Source organism: Heterodontus francisci, chromosome 5 (genome assembly GCF_036365525.1).
Source record: "Heterodontus francisci isolate sHetFra1 chromosome 5, sHetFra1.hap1, whole genome shotgun sequence".
NCBI classification, from domain to species: domain Eukaryota; kingdom Metazoa; phylum Chordata; class Chondrichthyes; order Heterodontiformes; family Heterodontidae; genus Heterodontus; species Heterodontus francisci.
In genome coordinates, this window is record NC_090375.1 from 81,432,467 (window position 1) to 81,450,588 (window position 18,122).

At 44.9% G+C, this 18,122-nt stretch overlaps 1 protein-coding gene across 2 annotated transcripts in view; it reads left to right on the top strand.

The window, feature by feature from the left end:
* The window catches only part of dlgap1a (discs, large (Drosophila) homolog-associated protein 1a), a 293,260-nt gene that overhangs the window by 234,496 nt on the left and 40,642 nt on the right, over positions 1 to 18,122 (top strand). For both annotated transcript variants that reach the window (XM_068031686.1, XM_068031685.1), the window contains exon 7: positions 1,675 to 2,093. In XM_068031686.1, the coding sequence (XP_067887787.1) occupies positions 1,675 to 2,093 (419 nt within the window). The remainder of the gene's footprint in view (positions 1 to 1,674; positions 2,094 to 18,122) is intronic.

Below are 18,122 nucleotides of genomic sequence, written 5' to 3' on the forward strand. Positions count from 1 at the left end.
CTAGTAGTTACATCCTCAAAAAACTCTGATAAATTTGTCAAACAGGATCTCCCTTTAGTAAAACCATGCTGACTTGTTCTAATCATACTATGCTTTTCCAAGTGCAATGTTAAGACTTCTTTAATAATAGTTTCCAGCATCTCTGTTGGTTGGAGTCATACCTAGCACAAAGGAAGATAGTTGTGGTTGCTGGCGGTCAATCATCACAGTCCCAGGACATCACTGCAGGAGTTCCTCAGGGTAGTGTCCTAGGCCCAACCATCTTCAGGTGCTTCATCAATGCCCTTCCATCCATCATAACGTCAGATGTGGGGATGTTCGCTGATGATTGCACAATGTTCAGCACCATTCGTGACTCCTCAGATACTGAAGCAGCCTTGTCCATATGCAGCAAGACCTGGACAATATTTAGGCTAGGGCTGATAAGTAGCAAGTAACATTCGTGCCACACAACTGCCAGTCAATGACTATTTCAAACAAGAGAGAATCTAACCATTTCCCTTTGATGTATATGAGCATTACCATCGCTGAATCCCCCACTATCAACATCCTGGGGGTCACCATTGACCAGAAACTAAACTGGACCAGCCACATAAAGCTGTGGCTACAAGAGCAGGTCAGAGGCTGGGAATTCTGCAGTGAGTAACTCACCTCCTGTCTCCCTAGTTCCTGTCCACCATCTACAAGGCACAAGTCAGGAGTGTGATGGAATACTCTCCACTTGCCTGGATGGGTGCAGCTCCAACAACACTCAAGAAGCTCAACATCATCCAGGACAAAGCAGCCCGCTTGATTGGCACCCTATCCACAAACATTCACTCCCTCCACCACTGACATACAGTAGCAGCAGTGTATACCATATACAAGATGCACTGCAGCAACTCACCTAGGCTCTTTCGACAACACCTTCCAAACCCACGACCTCTACCACCTAGAAGGACAAGGGCAGCAGATGCATGGGAACACCACCACCTGCAAGTTCCCCTCCAAGTCACACACCATCCTGACTTGGAACTATATCGCTGTTGCTTCACTGTCACTCAGTCAAAATCCTAGAACTCCCTTCCTAACAACACTGTACCTACGCCCCAAGGACTGCAATGGTTCAAGAAGGCAACTCACCACCACCTTCTCAAGGGCAATTAGGGACAGGCAGTAAATGCTGGCCTAGCCAGCGATGCGCATATCCCCCGAACAAATAAAAAAAAGTTACTGGTGCACAGAAGGGCAGCTTATTGTAACTGCCCCTCTTAAGAAGCAAATCCAAGATGGTGGAAAAGCATACCTGACCCCACTTCTCTCACACACCCCCATCCCAACTGCCCCAAGATAATGTTGGTAAACCAGAGGGAATCATAGGATTCTGTCTTCACCCAGAATTCACATGCTATCACTCAGTGACAATCAAGAGTGGGAAGTCTTTTTTTTTGCACCCCTCTAGTGTATAGTCCTTACCACGGTTGCCGCTGAGAATCAGGTAACCTGGGATGGTCCCATTTTGTGTAGTTCAAACTTGGCAGTGTACTGAACCACTGGGTCCACTTTACGACCAGTTTACTACTATCAGCTGTGTCATTTTCCCCCTTTTATTAGCAGTATAATGTATTCAAGCACCATAAAAATCATCTCTATATTAACCTGTTTTTTTATAGCTTAATTTTTATTCTATTGTAGCTTTCGAAGATTTACACGGTCGAACAGTGTGACAGCAGCAGTACAGGCAGATCTGGATGATCAGGAAAATTCAGAAGATTCATTGGGATGCCAGAATGTGGCTTCAGGTCCATTGCTAAGGCAGTTCTCCAAAGATGCAAGTACATCCACAGCTAACATTCTTGGAGCGGAGGGGAACCATTTGCAGGCCTGTGCACAGGAGAATGACTTTGACTCAGATTTTGATCCTTCTTTTCTGCCACCTCCTGCACCCTGGATCGACTCTACATCAGATGCTGAAGTAGAAACAGGCCAGAGGTCAGTGTGTCAAAGGGATGGACTGTGGTTTATGAAGTTGCTGCAAGCTGAAAAAGAGCGAATGGATGCCTGGTGTCAACAGATGGAAAAAGAAGAACGAGATAATGACCTTTCTGAGGAAAGTAAGTGCACATAGACTTTGATAGAAAATCTGCATTAGATAACAAACTCCGTCTTCATGTGAAACAAACATATCTTACAGCTAGTTTATAACATTATTTTATTTTATTTTTTTAACCATGTGCCTGTTTCCATGTTGTGCTTGTGGACAGAGCTGTTCATTATTCTGCCATTAACACTGTCTCTGGAACAATGCTTTGTCGTTTACCACAACCATTAACACTCTCTTTGCCTTTGTCCCGTGACATCTTTGTTATTTAATCTCTCCAGCCCTCTGCCCAATCACACACCTTCCCTTTTGTTCTCTTCCCCATCACCACCCACCCCCCAACCGCTTTCACAAATTCTTTTCTAACCTTTGCCAGTTCTGATCAAAGGTCATAGACCTGAAACATTAACTCTGCTTCTCTCTCCACTGTTGCTGTCTGACCTGCTGAGTATTTCCAGCACTTTCTGTTTTTATTTCACATCTGCAGTATTTTGCTTTTACTTTAATGCCTCCTTCCTCGTTGGGCCAGAAACATACTGATCAAGAAAATTCTCCTAAACAAGCCTGAGAAACCCTTCCCCCCTCTGCCCTTTACACTATTACTATCCCCGTCTAGATTAGGATAATTAAAGTCCCCCACTATCACTGTAGTTTTTGCACCTCTCTGTAATAACCTTCCAAATTTATTCCTCTATATCTTTCCCACTATTTGGTGGCCTAAAGAGTACACCCAATAGTGTAATGATACCTCTATTCCTTAACTCTAACCAAATAGATTCTGTCCTTGACTGTTCCAGAACATCTCTCTCCAACACTGTAATATTCTCCTTAATCAATACTGCCACTCCTCCTCCTTTCTTTTCTTCCCTATTTTCCTGAATACCTTGTAGACAGGAATATGTATGCCCAGTTCTACCTTTTTTTGAGCCAGGTTTCTGTTGTTGCCACATCATTGACATCATATTCCCAAATGGCTATCTGCACCTGCAGCTCACCAACCTTATTTACCATGCTTTGTGTGTTTACAAACATGTATTAACATACATTAACATAGTAAAATGTCCCAGAGCATTATCAAACAAAATCTGACACTGAAGCACAAAAGGAGATGTTAGGGCAGATGACCAAATGCTTTGTCAAAGAGATAGGTTTTAAGAGTAACTTAAAGAAGGAAGAGGACAGGTTTAGAGAGGGAATTCCAGAGCTTAGGGCCTTGGTAGCTAAAGGCACAGCCACCAAAGTAGAATGATTAAAATCGGGATTCTCAAGAGGCCAAAATTGGAGAAGCGCAGATATCTCAAAGGGTTGTCGAGCTGAAGGACGTTACATAGATAGGGAGGGACATGTCCATGAAAGGATTTAAAAACAAGGATGAGAATTTTAAAATCAAAGCATTGCTTAACCAGGAGCCAATGTAGATCAGCAAGCACTGGGTTGATAGGTGAACGGAACTAAATACAAGTTAGGACAAAGGCAGCAGAGTTTTTACTGAGGCCAGCTGGGAGTGCACTGGAATAGTCAAGTCTCGAGGTAACAAAGGCATGGATGAGGGATTCAACAGCAGATGAGCTGAGACAGGGGCGGAGTCGGACAATGTTACACGGGTGGAAATAGGCCGCCTTAGTGATGGTGCAGATACGTAGTTGGAAGCTGATCTCGAGATCGGATGTGACACCAAACTTGTCCAGCCTCAGACAGTTGTCAGGGAGAGGGATGAAGTTGGTAGCTAGAATTGGAGGAATTTTGTGCTCATCCAGTACTGGATGTTAAACAAGCGTTCTGACAGTGGAGAGGTCGAGAAATAGAGCTGGGTGTCGTCATTATACATGTGCAAACTGACACAGTAATTTCACATGATGTCGCTACAGGGCAGTATGTAGATGATAAATAGCAAAAGGAAAATTAAACAGAATGAAAAGCAAATACAGCATATTTCATTAGTTTATAATACCTTATGTCTTTTTCAAAACATTGACAGTCGAGGAGCTTTAGCAATTCTTTGGATTGCTTTAAACAATTTCACCAGTAATTTCCAAGTCAGTTCTCCTAGTCCCTGCCACAATTTCAGCAGAAAATGGGTGGAAACCCCCCAAAAATGGCAATCTTATCCAAAGTTATGATAGATCAGGGAACTCCTGTGGAAATTGTACCCCTTTGTGTCCTTGATGAAAGCGCTTTCACCTGAGAAAGGCAAAGTCCTCTGTTCACCTTTACCCATGTGACAGTCCAGCAAAAAGGGAACTGCCGAATTGGGAGAAGGTTCCAGTAATTATTTCTTTTGTCAGTTGGCCTGTAAGCACAGAGCTGTCAATCAACACCACCATCAGATATCCTGACTGAGATATCAACTACAACAGACTCACACCCCCTGGTGGGCCAGCAATCCCAAAGCATTCGATCTTCCACTTTCTCATAGCCCAGTAATTGAGTTTTCAAACAATTGTACCTTTGTGGAGAGAGAGCATTAATGACTGACTGTTAATCTTCTATCCCTTAACTGATTATTTGCCAGATCAAATAACCTTGTTTAAACATTGTATCCTGCCTTGTCTTCACCATTCCGTTTTAAACCTTAACGCATAAAAGCTTTCATCCCCCCCCACCGTAGCTTGTATTTTGGGCATGATTTTGTTCCAAAATTTAATTCAATGCACCAGAGAAACAGTGGAACTCAAAGCCACACTATTTATGCAACTATATATATATATATATTCTTTTGGGCCTCCTTATCTCGAGAGACAATGGATACGCGCCTGGAGGTGGTCAGTGGTTTGTGAAGCAGCGCCTGGAGTGGCTATAAAGGCCAATTCTGGAGTGACAGGCTCTTCCACAGGTGCTGCAGAGAAATTTGTTTGTTGGGGCTGTTGCACAGTTGGCTCTCCCCTTGCGCCTCTGTCTTTTTTCCTGCCAACTACTAAGTCTCTTCGACTCGCCACAATTTAGCCCTGTCTTTATGGCTGCCCGCCAGCTCTGGCGAATGCTGGCAACTGACTCCCACGACTTGTGATCAATGTCACACGATTTCATGTCGCGTTTGCAGACGTCTTTATAACGGAGACATGGACGGCCGGTGGGTCTGATACCAGTGGCGAGCTCGCTGTACAATGTGTCTTTGGGGATCCTGCCATCTTCCATGCGGCTCACATGGCCAAGCCATCTCAAGCGCCGCTGACTCAGTAGTGTGTATAAGCTGGGGATGTTGGCCGCTTCAAGGACTTCTGTGTTGGAGATATAGTCCTGCCACCTGATGCCAAGTATTCTCCGAAGGCAGCGAAGATGGAATGAATTGAGACGTCGCTCTTGGCTGGCATACGTTGTCCAGGCCTCGCTGCCGTACAGCAAGGTACTGAGGACACAGGCCTGATACACTCGGACTTTTGTGTTCCGTGTCAGTGCGCCATTTTCCCACACTCTCTTGGCCAGTCTGAACATAGCAGTGGAAGCCTTACCCATGCGCTTGTTGATTTCTGCATCTAGAGACAGGTTACTGGTGATAGTTGAGCCTAGGTAGGTGAACTCTTGAACCACTTCCAGAGCGTGGTCGCCAATATTGATGGATGGAGCATTTCTGACATCCTGCCCCATGATGTTCGTTTTCTTGAGGCTGATGGTTAGGCCAAATTCATTGCAGGCAGACGCAAACCTGTCGATGAGACTCTGCAGGCATTCTTCAGTGTGAGATGTTAAAGCAGCATCGTCAGCAAAGAGGAGTTCTCTGATGAGGACTTTCCGTACTTTGGACTTCGCTCTTAGACGGGCAAGGTTGAACAACCTGCCCCCTGATCTTGTGTGGAGGAAAATTCCTTCTTCAGAGGATTTGAACGCATGTGAAAGCAGCTGTTACAAAAATTTCTAAATTCACTTGTAACAGCCCTTCAAAACACTCCCACAGGGGATGCTGAGACCAAGTGGGCCCACATCAGAGACGCCATCTATGAGTCAGCTTTGACCACCTACGGCAAAAGTGCGAAGAGAAATGCAGACTGGTTTCAATCTCATAGTGAAGAGCTGGAACCTGTCATAGCCGCTAAGCGCATTGCACTTTTGAACTACAAGAAAGCCCCCAGCGATTTAACATCCGCAGCACTTAAAGCAGCCAGAAGTACTGCACAAAGAACAGCTAGGCGTTGCGCAAACGACTACTGGCAACACCTATGCAGTCATATTCAGCTGGCCTCAGACACCGGAAACATCAGAGGAATGTATGATGGCATGAAGAGAGCTCTTGGGCCAACCATCAAGAAGATCACCCCCCTCAAATCTAAATCGGGGGACATAATCACTGACCAACGCAAACAGATGGACCGCTGGGTTGAGCACTACCTAGAACTGTACTCCAGGGAGAATGCTGTCACTGAGACTGCCCTCAATGCAGCCCAGCCTCTACCAGTCATGGATGAGCTGGACATACAGCCAACCAAATCGGAACTCAGTGATGCCATTGATTCCCTAGCCAGCGGAAAAGCCCCTGGGAAGGACAGCATTACCCCTGAAATAATCAGGAGTGCCAAGCCTGCTATACTCTCAGCACTACATGAACTGCTATGCCTGTGCTGGGACGAGGGAGCAGTACCCCAGGACATGCGCGATGCCAACATCATCACCCTCTATAAAAACAAAGGTGACCGCGGTGACTGCAACAACTACCGTGGAATCTCCCTGCTCAGCATAGTGGGGAAAGTCTTTGCTCGAGTCGCTCTGAACAGGCTCCAGAAGCTGGCCGAGCGCGTCTACCCTGAGGCACAGTGTGGCTTTCGTGCAGAGAGATCGACTATTGACATGCTGTTCTCCCTTCGTCAGATACAGGAGAAATGCCGTGAACAACAGATGCCCCTCTACATTGCTTTCATTGATCTCACCAAAGCCTTTGACCTCGTCAGCAGACGTGGTCTCTTCAGACTACTAGAAAAGATCGGATGTCCACCAAAGCTACTAAGTATCATCACCTCATTCCATGACAATATGAAAGGCACAATTCAACATGGTGGCTCCTCATCAGAGCCCTTTCCTATCCTGAGTGGTGTGAAACAGGGCTGTGTTCTCGCACCCACACTTTTTGGGATATATATATATATATATATATATATATATATATATATATATATATATAGCTATGTGTCATAGCCCTTAGAGACCAAAATGTCATCCACAGCGCACATGCGCAGTTATGGTGCGAGTCACAATGGATGTCATATTGGTGAAGCCGATTAGTGCACATGCAGTCAGCATCTGCCAGAAGTCTACAGAGTAGGCAGATCATGATGTCAATCAGTGTGTAATAATGATTAGATGCCAGCGTTGCCATTTTGGAGATCAGTGCTCCTGCTAATGCCATGTCTCATGGCTAGACATGCGTCAACATGAGGAAGGACCCCCAACACCCCCCAACCCCTGCACCAGTCATATTTAAAGGGATCATCAACTACTTCCAGGTTAGTTGCTGATTGATTTCTACTTGCTGTTGCTATGATTGTACAAGTGTTTGGTGCTTTCTAGATTTCTTTAAAGTTGCTAAAGTCAACAGGGGGTGGTGTGACAGATGCTGAATGTCTTTGTCCAGACTTCAAGGCTTCTGCAGACACCAGTTGCTCGCAGATATGGGTGCAGTAGTAAGCATTCCCCTTTGAATACAGCAATATTGGGAGGATGAGCAAAGGGCACACAGAGCAGGAGAAGCTGCTTAAAGGTGGAATGCGGGAGAAGGGCTCTCAGCAGAAGCCACATATGTCCATGGTGTTCACGCGGCAATTCTGCTACCTGAACCTCAGCAAAGAACAGCGTGTGAGAGATGTCTACACTTGACTAAGGACATCCTCATTGAAATCTGCCACCTGCTGCAGCCTCAGAGCAGGGCGAGAACAGCATTGTCAGTGGTTGTGAAGGTGGCCATGACCTTTTACGAGCAGGCTCCTTCCAGGCTGGAGCTGGAGATATTTGCAGCATCTCACACTTCACCATCCACTGTTGCGTAATGGAGGTCATTGATGCTCTCTATTCAAAGAGATTTGACTACATTTAATTCTGTCTTGCCAGAAAGCAGCAGGCGGAACGGGCATGTGACGTCGTGAGGATTGCAATTCCTCATGTTGCAGGGTCTCATTAAGTGCACACACATCGCTTTGTGGGCACCACACATCAACTCTGAAATGTAATGCAACTGAAAGGGATTCCACTCCCTCAATATCCAACTGGTGTGCAACCGTACACAACATATAATGTAGGTCAATGCCCAGTATCCTGGCAGCAGTCATGATGCCTTAATTCTGTGGCGGTCCGCTGTGCAAACTGCATTTGAGCCACCACAGCAAATCAAAGGGTGGCTACTGTGAACAAGGGCTATCCGCTGGCAACATGGTTCATGACTGCGGTGCGCAACTCATGCACACATGGGCAGCTTGCATACAATGAAAGCCATGCTGCCATGTGGAATATGATAGAGCAGACCATTGGCATGCTGAAATAACACTGCCGCTGCCTGGACCATTCTGGAGGAGCCCTGCAGTACTCGGCAGAGCGGGTGTCAAGATTCATCTTGGGCTGCATGCTGCACAACCTCAGCATTGTGAGGACACATCCCTTGCCACCAGGTATTTGGTGAGCAGCAGGAGAAAGAGGAAGGGAGGAGGCCGTGAACAACTCCTTCGACTGTGCTACAAGTGAATGCAACCCCAATTCCCCAACAGCCCCACAGTTTACATTCCCTCTGTTACTGACCATCACAGCTTCCACTTGGCCACAATGCTTAAAAAAAAAAGCCAATGCAAAATAAACATTCCAAACTAAATTTGTAAAACAAATCATGCCATATTGAATACAAATTGCAACTAGTTACTCTTGTGCATTTTCTTAGTGTCTGTCTTCCGTGTGCCTTTGCCTGTCCTGGTGCTTCTACACGCTGCTACCCCAGTGGCTGCAGCATGGCTTGTGGAAAGTTGCTGACTTTCAATGGAGGAGACTGCAAATGGTCTTGAAGGATGACCTTGAGCAGCTCTGGGCCTAGAAGGCCTGGCTCAGACTGCACCTTCTCAGCATGGCAGCAGTGGTATGGGCTGGCTGGCTGACCAGCAAGGACACTAGTGGAGTGGCAGTGATGGGAGGACGAATGCTGTCATCCTGAGAGAGGGCAGGAGGTTGGAGGACAGATTACTGGACTGTTGTGACACTGTGGAAGCCACTTTGAACATTGTAATCCACAGCCCAGATGGCAGTCGTCTGACCTTACATGGCAGCAGTCTGAGCTGCCACTGCAGTGCCAAGAAATTGGGTGACTTCTGTTTGTGCTGCAATGGAAGCAGAGACATTGGCCATCGGAAGCTGCATCATGGTTGGGTCCCACAATTGTGCTAATGGAAATGCTGCCACTTCCATGTTGCAAAGGATGAGCTCCAAGCTCTGTGCAAAGCCCTACGCACAGTTGGTGACGTACTCCTCTATGCTCCTTGACAGTGAGCCCAGGCTTTCTGGCGGGCCTGCCAATGCACCAAGCATTTCATTGTGCATATTCATCAGCTTCATTCTGTAGCCTGCCCAATCGCAGTGGTCACCTGAGTCCTCTGTAGCAGAACTGTTGTGCAACCTCAGCCTCTGGAGAGCTGGCCAGTCATGCCCTATGTCTCTCACCACGTGCAGATCCTGCCTCTAAGTTGTCAAGTATCTGAGCAGGTAGCTGCGAGACATAGAGTCATTTACTGCATAAAAGGAGCTAATTCGGCCCATCGAGTCCATGCCAACTCTCTGTGAAGCAATCCAGTCAATCCCACTCCCACGCTCGATCCCCGTAGCCACTTTCCACAAGTGCCCATCCAATTTCCTTTTGAATTCATTGATTGTCTCCGCTTCCACCACCCTTGTGGCAGCAAGTTCCGGGTCATTACCATTCGCTGCATATAAAAGGTCTTCCTCTCATTCCCCTGTATCTCTTGCCCAAGATTTTCAATCTGTGTCCCCTAGTCTTTGTACCATCAGTACCATCTAACTTATCTAAACCTGTCATAATCTTGTGCACCTCAACAAATCTCCCCTCAATTGCCTTTGCTCCAGGGAGAACAACCCCAGCTTTTCCAACCTAACCTTGGAACTAAAATTGCCCATCCCTGGAATCATTCTGGTAAATCTCTTCTGCATCCTCTCCAGGACCTGCACATCCTTCCTAAAGTGTGGTGACCAGAACTGGACACAATACTCTATTTGGGACCTAACACAGCTTTATAAAGGTTTGGCATAACTTCCCTGCTTTTGTACTCTATGCCTCTATTTATGAAGCCCAAGATCCCTTATATAAGAGCAAAATACTGCAGATGCTAGAACTCTGAAATGAGAATAGAAAGTGCCGGAAATACTCAGCAGGTCTGGCAGCGTCTGTGGAGAGGGAAACAGAGTTAACGTTTAAGGTTCTGATGAAGACCTGAAATGTTAACTCTGTTTCTCTCTCCATAGATGCTACCAGACTGCTGAGTATTTCCAAGATCCCTTATGCTTTGCTAACCACTCTCTGTATACCATGCCACCTTCAAAGATAGATGCACACGTCCCCTCAGGCCCCTCTGTTCCTGCACACTGTTTAGAACTGTGTCATTAAGTCTATATTGCCTCACCCTATCCCTTCTGCCAAAATGCATCATCTCACACTGGTCCGTATTCAATTCCATCTGCCACTTGTCTGTCCATTCTGCTAGCCTATCTATATGCTGTTACAGGCAGTTCGTATCATCCTCACTGTTTGCCAGTCCTCCAAGTTTAGTATCATTGGCAAATTTTGAACTTCTACTCTGTATTCCAAGATCCAAGTCATTTATACATAGCAAAACAAAAATCAGTGGTCCCAGCACTGACCCTTGGGAAACACCATTGTCTACCATCTTCCAGTCTGAAAAACAACTCACTGTTTTCTGTCCTTAAGACAATTTTTTATCCAGTCGGACACTGACCCTCCTATTCCATGAGCCTGAGTTTTGAATTTTGTTAACCAGCCTTTTATGTGGTACTTTATCAAACAATTTCTTGAAACCCATATAGACAACATCCACCGTATTCCCTTCTTCAACCTTCTCTGTTACTTCATCAAAAAAAGTGTGCGATCGAATGACTGTGTTTTCTCATCATCACTGTCTTCTTGCTGTTCCACCTCTGCCTGGTCAACTTGCAGTTCATGGATATCTGAAAGGAGAAAGGCACAAGGGCAGGGTGGTTGTGCTGAGGAGAGAGGAGGAAAGTAAGAAGAGCATGCTTTCACCATCTGCAGCTTGTAAATCAGAGAGATTGTGGGATGTCGGGGTGTGGGATATGAGAAGGTGGATTAGGTATATGAAAAACCATTGCCTTCTATTGTTTCAGCCCTACTGCTGGCCATAGCCTCAGAAATGGCCACTCAAATGTTTCTCCTCCATGGGGTAAGGACATACAGCCATGCCTGTCCCATGCCAGTTAGCACCTTCTGCCTCTGGCTGTGTGCCACTTTGTCCTGTAAGAGAGAGGGTAGTTTGCCGGTGAGTGTGATACATTCTGGGTGATGTGGCTGTTATGGTTGAAGAGCTGGCAGTATGTGCAAGCTGTGAAATGTGGGTGTGAGGCTCACAGCCGTGTGTGAGGGTGAGATGAAGCTATGAATGTTAGGTATGAGTCCTGATTGATAGAAATTGTTGGTAGGTGAGTGATGAGCGTGTATTGCATTGAGCAATGTATGAGGCTAGTGGTGCAGCTGGTAGAATATGGCATTTGAAAATGCATTTATTGACCAGGACCACTCATCTGAGGTCATTGACCTTTTTTTCGGCACTTCATCCAGATCCTCGGGACTACATTTCTGCCATTCATCACCACAGTTGTCTTATCCCACTTCCTTCTGAAAGTTTGGCTGGAGGGCCTCCTGGCCCCCTGTGAATTAAAGCACATCACTCCTGCTCTGCACCTTCTCAACCAAGGCCTGCAGTGCAGTGTCGAAAAATCTTGGAGCCCGCTCTCTCCCATGTTGTGCCATTATTTCATCTTTTTCCACATAAGAATGACTTCTAGCACCTGCTCCAGCCACAATGCACCTCCTCCTAACGAAGTGTAAACTGGTGCAGGTTAGCTTTAATTGGTGCTAGTCTCTCACGATTTTGGGACGCCTGCTAAGGCATGCAGCCACTCAACAGCACGGTTAGCTCTGGTTGCGTGCTGCAATCACATTAATTAACAGACAGCACAAAGTTAGTGTGTTGCCTGTGTTAGAAGCAATGGCGCAACCCCTGCACTGCTTACAGAGATGATTCAATTTAGCCCCCTTTATGTATTCCACTGGGCTGGCTGTTCCCAGTTTAAAGTGTTTGCCATATAGGCAAGGCGCACACAAAAAATGTTCCCAAAAAAAGCATCATGTGTAATTCAGAACAACACAGGTCTTCAAACTCATCACAGCATTGAGATCTGTTTGAAGAGCTGTTCTATGGTGCTCCCTGTAACTCTCCTTTTCTCCAAATTTTCTATCTGTTACACTCAGCCTTAACCCTCTGTTACTCTCTTTTTTGTTTTTCTCTTCTTGTTCTTCTCTTCTTGTTCTTCTCTTAGTATGACCCGAGCTCTAGGGCAGGGATAGCGAGAGACCGGAGAACGCACTATAGCTAGAACGAGCACCAGAGGCATGGGTTGATAAACATGCCTTTGGTCCACTGCACATGTGCTTGCATTCATCACAATAGGTCTTTGAACACAGAGATAGGATGGGTCCTCAAATACAGGAGGAGCAGGGCCACACTGAGAATTCTTGAAGCCTTATCTCCGCACCTGCTCGCACAACACCCCACTCTGGAAAACCCTCCCCCCCCCATCCTTTAAAATACAAATGTGTAATAAAAGATCTAAAGATTAAATATCCAACCATACAAAGAACTGCAGAGGCTTCTAGAGGTTCTTCCACTACACCTTCCTGCCCAGCTGTGAGGCTCTGACAGTATCTTTCACTTGTCCCGATATGTTCACCAGATTGTTCAACCACATCTTCCTGCCACTGGGACAGTGTGCGAGCCACATAGCACAAGAGTAACCACAGTCAGTTATTTGAACCCCGCCCCCCTCACTCCACACTCCAATTCCAGTCACTGCTTGCCATGCATTAAAATAAAGACAACCGGCAGGCAGCACTGTTTAAATTTATAATGGGCTGTGTTCACAGGGCTCCTGGGTACAGACACCATAGTTCCTGTGGAGGAGGACTATATAGCCAGATATAAGACCATTGATTAGGGGAGAGGTGGGGAGAAGCTCTGGAGTGGCTGGAAGGTGGGATGGGATTGTACATTATTACAGATGTAATTTTTCTCATACATAGATTAACTTTTATTTCCTTTGTAATGATGGTAAAATATAAATATATACATTGCATCTGAATATAACGTTATTTTATACAATGTGAACACAATGCTAAGAATATCAGTGGCTGTGGTCAAACTGTCAACTTTTACATGTTTCATTGTCTTTTATGAAACATTGAAACATTTTCTGTACAATAATGTATTATGGCTTTAGCAGTCCAATTGTTTGCATCATCAGTTTTGTTTTATGTATAAATTTTAATTTCACAATCAAATTATGAGCCATGGAGGCTTTAATGAAATGCTTGCATTTCCTCTATCTTCTTCCACTAAAAATGCTCTAATCTGCCTATTGGTGTGTTGACAGAGATCTTTACGGGAAGAGTTGATTATATGGCAAAATAATGACAGCGCACATTGTAATTTGTACAAGAGGGATCATATGGAGCTGAGATGGGTGGTCAGACCTGGGAGAAGAAAAGTAGCAGAGAATTAAAAATTGTTTCTCAGCTACAATGTACCCTTGTTATATCAAGGGTTTGGCTGGCTCCCAAATGCTGTTATGATATAAAAAGTAACAACAGCAAATGCTGGAAATCGAAATGAAAACAGGCAGTGTTAGAAGTATGGAAAGGGTCAAACAACATCTGTAAAGAGGAAAGACATGACATATTTTGCTGTTTTGAGTGTACATAACTTCATTCATCCCTCTTATTTCTTTACAGATGCTGACTGAGCTGTATATTTCTAGCATTTTTTGTTTTTGTCATAATATATCAATGGCTTATCACACTTCAAACCTTTTAATGAGCAGAAAAGTCAAAACTGTTGATAGCAGCCTGAGCATGTGAAAAGCCTACTGGAAAGCTTTTGTTGAGCTGTTTTTCACAAAAATTGCATGCTCTGCAGTTGGATCAACAAAGTTTGTGTCATTTACACTGGGCAAGTGGTTCTGTGAGGCAGATTAAAGATTCGATGCTACAGGTGCAGGAAAAGTCTACTCGAGGTTTTTTTTTACTGCTGTTATTGTATATAAGCTTTTGCTGTATTATATGTGTCTTACTTGCTTAATTTTTCCAAATATATCATGTTAGTTAACTCAGAATCGGAGCCCAGCTCAAGGATGGTGTGTTGATAATGCAGTCTTCCAGATAGCCTGGAGAGAAACAAGGGTAAAATTGGTTATGGCCCATTTTTACACCAAAGGTGTAAAGACTACAGCGAACCAGCCCTAAACTCACTCTAAATTGAGCTTTGGGCCACATTTGAATATTTTGCGCGAGCTGCTGATACCAGTTGCACGTCCAGAGGCAGCTCACCCATTTCCAAGGGATCAGTTTCAAGCACGTGCACCTTTCCAACAGCAGCCCCCGTTTAGTCCTGGGTTGGCAGGGGAATTAACAAGAAGGGGCCAACCATGCAGCCCTAAGGAGTGTTGTGGAGCCAAATGGTGTAGTCTTGTTAATCCCAACTCCTAATCAAGCTGTAAAAAAAAATTATTTCCTCTTTTGGTGGCAGCCACTTCTTGGACCGCATCCATGATAGGAAAGGCTGAGTGGATACCTGTTGTTCAAGGCAACCTAAATTAGCAGAGCAGTCCAAAAACAAACATTTGATGCCTCACTAACATATGCAAAGAACCTAACACCTTATTTCGGCGGCCACCAGGGATGCCTTTGAATTCGCTTGACTCAACATTGGGTCAGATGTATTTCAAGCTTCCTTGTGGCATGGGACATTGCCCACAAAGCTGATACTTTTTGCATAATTTATAGCTGGAAATCCGCACAATGAGGACCAATTTCCAACTCATAGAAGGCAGCAAGTACTATGTTCTAGGATTATGTGATTCCTAAACCATAGAGTGCTTCTGCAACATACGAACATACAATCATACGAATTAGGAGCAGGAGTAGGTGACTCAGCCCCTCGAGCCTGCTCCGCCATTCAATAAGTTCATGGTTGAACTGATTACTCCACATGTGCACCTACCCCCAATAACCTTTCACCCCCTTGCTTATCAAGAATCTATCTACCTATACCTTAAAAATTTTCAAAGATTCTGCTTCCACCACTTTTTGAGGAAGAGAATTCCAAAGACTCATGAGCCTCTGAGAGAAAATATTTCTCCTCATCTCTGTCTTAAATGTGCGACCCCTTATTTTTAAACAGTGACCCCTAATTCTAGATTCTCCCACAAGGGTAAACATCCTTTCCACATCCACCTTGTCAAGACCCCTCAGGATCTTATATGTTTCAATCAAGTCACCCCTTACTCTTCTAAATTCCAGCGGATACAAGCCTAACCTGTCCGATCTTACCTTGTAAGACAGGCCACCCATTCCAGGTATTAGTCTAGTAAACCTTCTCTGTACTGCCTCCAACACATTTACATCCATCCTTAAATAAGGAGACCAGTACTGTACACAGTACTCCAGATGTGGTCTCACCAATGCCCTGTATAGCTGAAGCAAAACCTCCCTACTCTTGTATTCAATTTTGCTCGCAATAAGCACTAACATTCTATTAGCTTTCCTAATTATGTGCTGTACCTGCATACAAACCTTTTGTGATTCACGCACTAAGACACCCAGATCCCTTTGTATCTCAGAGCTCTGCAATCTCTCATCCATGCCAATATGTTACTCCCTACACTATGAGCTTTTATTTTCTGCAATAACCTTTGATGTGGCACCTTATCAAATGCCTTCTGGAAATCTAAGTACAATACATCCACCAGTTCCCCTTTATCCACAGCATATGTAACTCCCTCAAAGAACTCCAATAAATTGGTTAAACATGATTTCCCTTTCACAAACCCATGTTGACTCTTCCTGATTACCTTGAATTTTTCTAAATGCCCTGCTATAACGTCTTTAATAGCTTCTAACATTTTCACCAAGACAGATGTTAAGCTAACTGGCCTGTAGTTTCCTGCTTTCTGTCTCCTTCCCTTTTTGAATAAAGGAGTTACATTCACTATTTTCCAATCTAACGGAACCTTCCCCGAATCTAGGGAATTTTGGAAAATTAAAATTAACGCATCAACTATTTCACTAGCCACCTCTTTTAACAAACTAGGATGAAGTCCATCAGGACCCAGGGAGTTGTCAGCCCGCAGCTCCAACAATTTGTTCAGTACCACTTCCCTGGTGATTGTAATTTTCTTGAGTTCTTCCCTCCCTTCCATTTCCTGACTTACAGCTAATACTGGGATGTTATTTGTATCCTCAATAGTGAAGACTGATGCAAAAATCTGTTCAATTTATCTGCCATCTCCTTATTATCCATTATTAATTCCCCAGACTCACTTTCTATAGGACCAACGCTCACCTTGTTAGCTCTTTTCTTTTTAAAATATCTATAGCAACTCTTACTATCTGTGTTTATAGTTCTAGCTAGCTTTCTCTCGTACTCTAATTTTACCTTCCTTATCAACCTTTTAATCATTCTTTGCTATTTTTTATATTTTGTCCAATTTTCTGACCTGCCTCCCATCTTTGCACAATTATAGGCTTTTCTTTAAGTTTGATACTATCTTTAACTGTTTTAGTTAACCACGGATGGCATTTTGGAATTTTTCTTTCTCGTTGAAATGTATCTATTCTGTGTATTCTGAAATATCCCCTTAAATATCAGCCACTGCATCTCTATTGACCTATCCCTTAACCTGATTTGCCAGTTCACTTTAGCTAGCTCTGCTTTCATTCCCTCATAATTACCCTTATTTAAGTTTAAAATACGAGGGCTGAATTTTATGAGTGCGCCGTAGTTCGCGGCGGCGCACTATATAAACGGCGTGCATCCCGCGCAGATGCACTGTCCCTGAGCCTCTGCGATATTACGTGCGGGGGCTCATTTAAATAGAGGGGGCGGATTGAACGCTCCCGATGACGTAAGGGGGCGGTCGCCGCGTCCCCGGCAATGGTAAGCGCTTTAAGCCCTTACAATGTAGTGTTAATTTTTAAAGGTGCAGTCATCGAGAAGTTTTATTAGCAATGAATAAAGATGTTGAGGCCCTTCCCCAACCCCCCAATGGTCAATTAAGTGGCAGTTATTCTCCAAAAATAATTTATTCCCTTCCCAAACTTTCCCTCGAACCTTCGAACATTTGGCCTCGAACCCCTTCCCACCATCCCCACATCCAATAAAAATTGGTTTCCCAGATCCTCCACCCCTCCCACTCAGACAATTTTATTACTCCCCCCTCTCCACCAGGTTCTCGCCCGGAACTCCGTATGGAGTTCCGAAGGTGCGCAGAGCATGAACGGCGGCTGTAATATCAGAGTGGGACGGCCACCGCCTGCAGGTAGGTGAATTTGCATTTCATTATGCCTAATTTTAATATGGAGATGAAGGGCCCGCTGCCTGGCAGCAGGGGGGCCACACCGAGGTCCCACCGCCACCGGTAATATGCGGCAGGCTCTTCTTAACATTATGGGTCGGGGCGGGCCTCTCCCCGCAGCATTTTACCAGCTCCCACGACCCACTCATCAAGGGGCCGGTAAAATTCAGCCCCTCGTCTTGGACCCACTTTTCTCTCCCTCAAACTGAATGTAAAATTCAATCATATTATGATCGCTGTTACCTAGGGGCACCTTAACTATGAGGTCATTAATTAATCCTATCTCGTTGCACAATACCGGGTCTAGTATAGCCTGCTCCCTGGTTGGCTCCAGAATGTATTGTTCCAAGAAATTATCCCCAAAACATTCTATGTACTCCTCATCTAGGTTACCTCTGCTCATCTGATT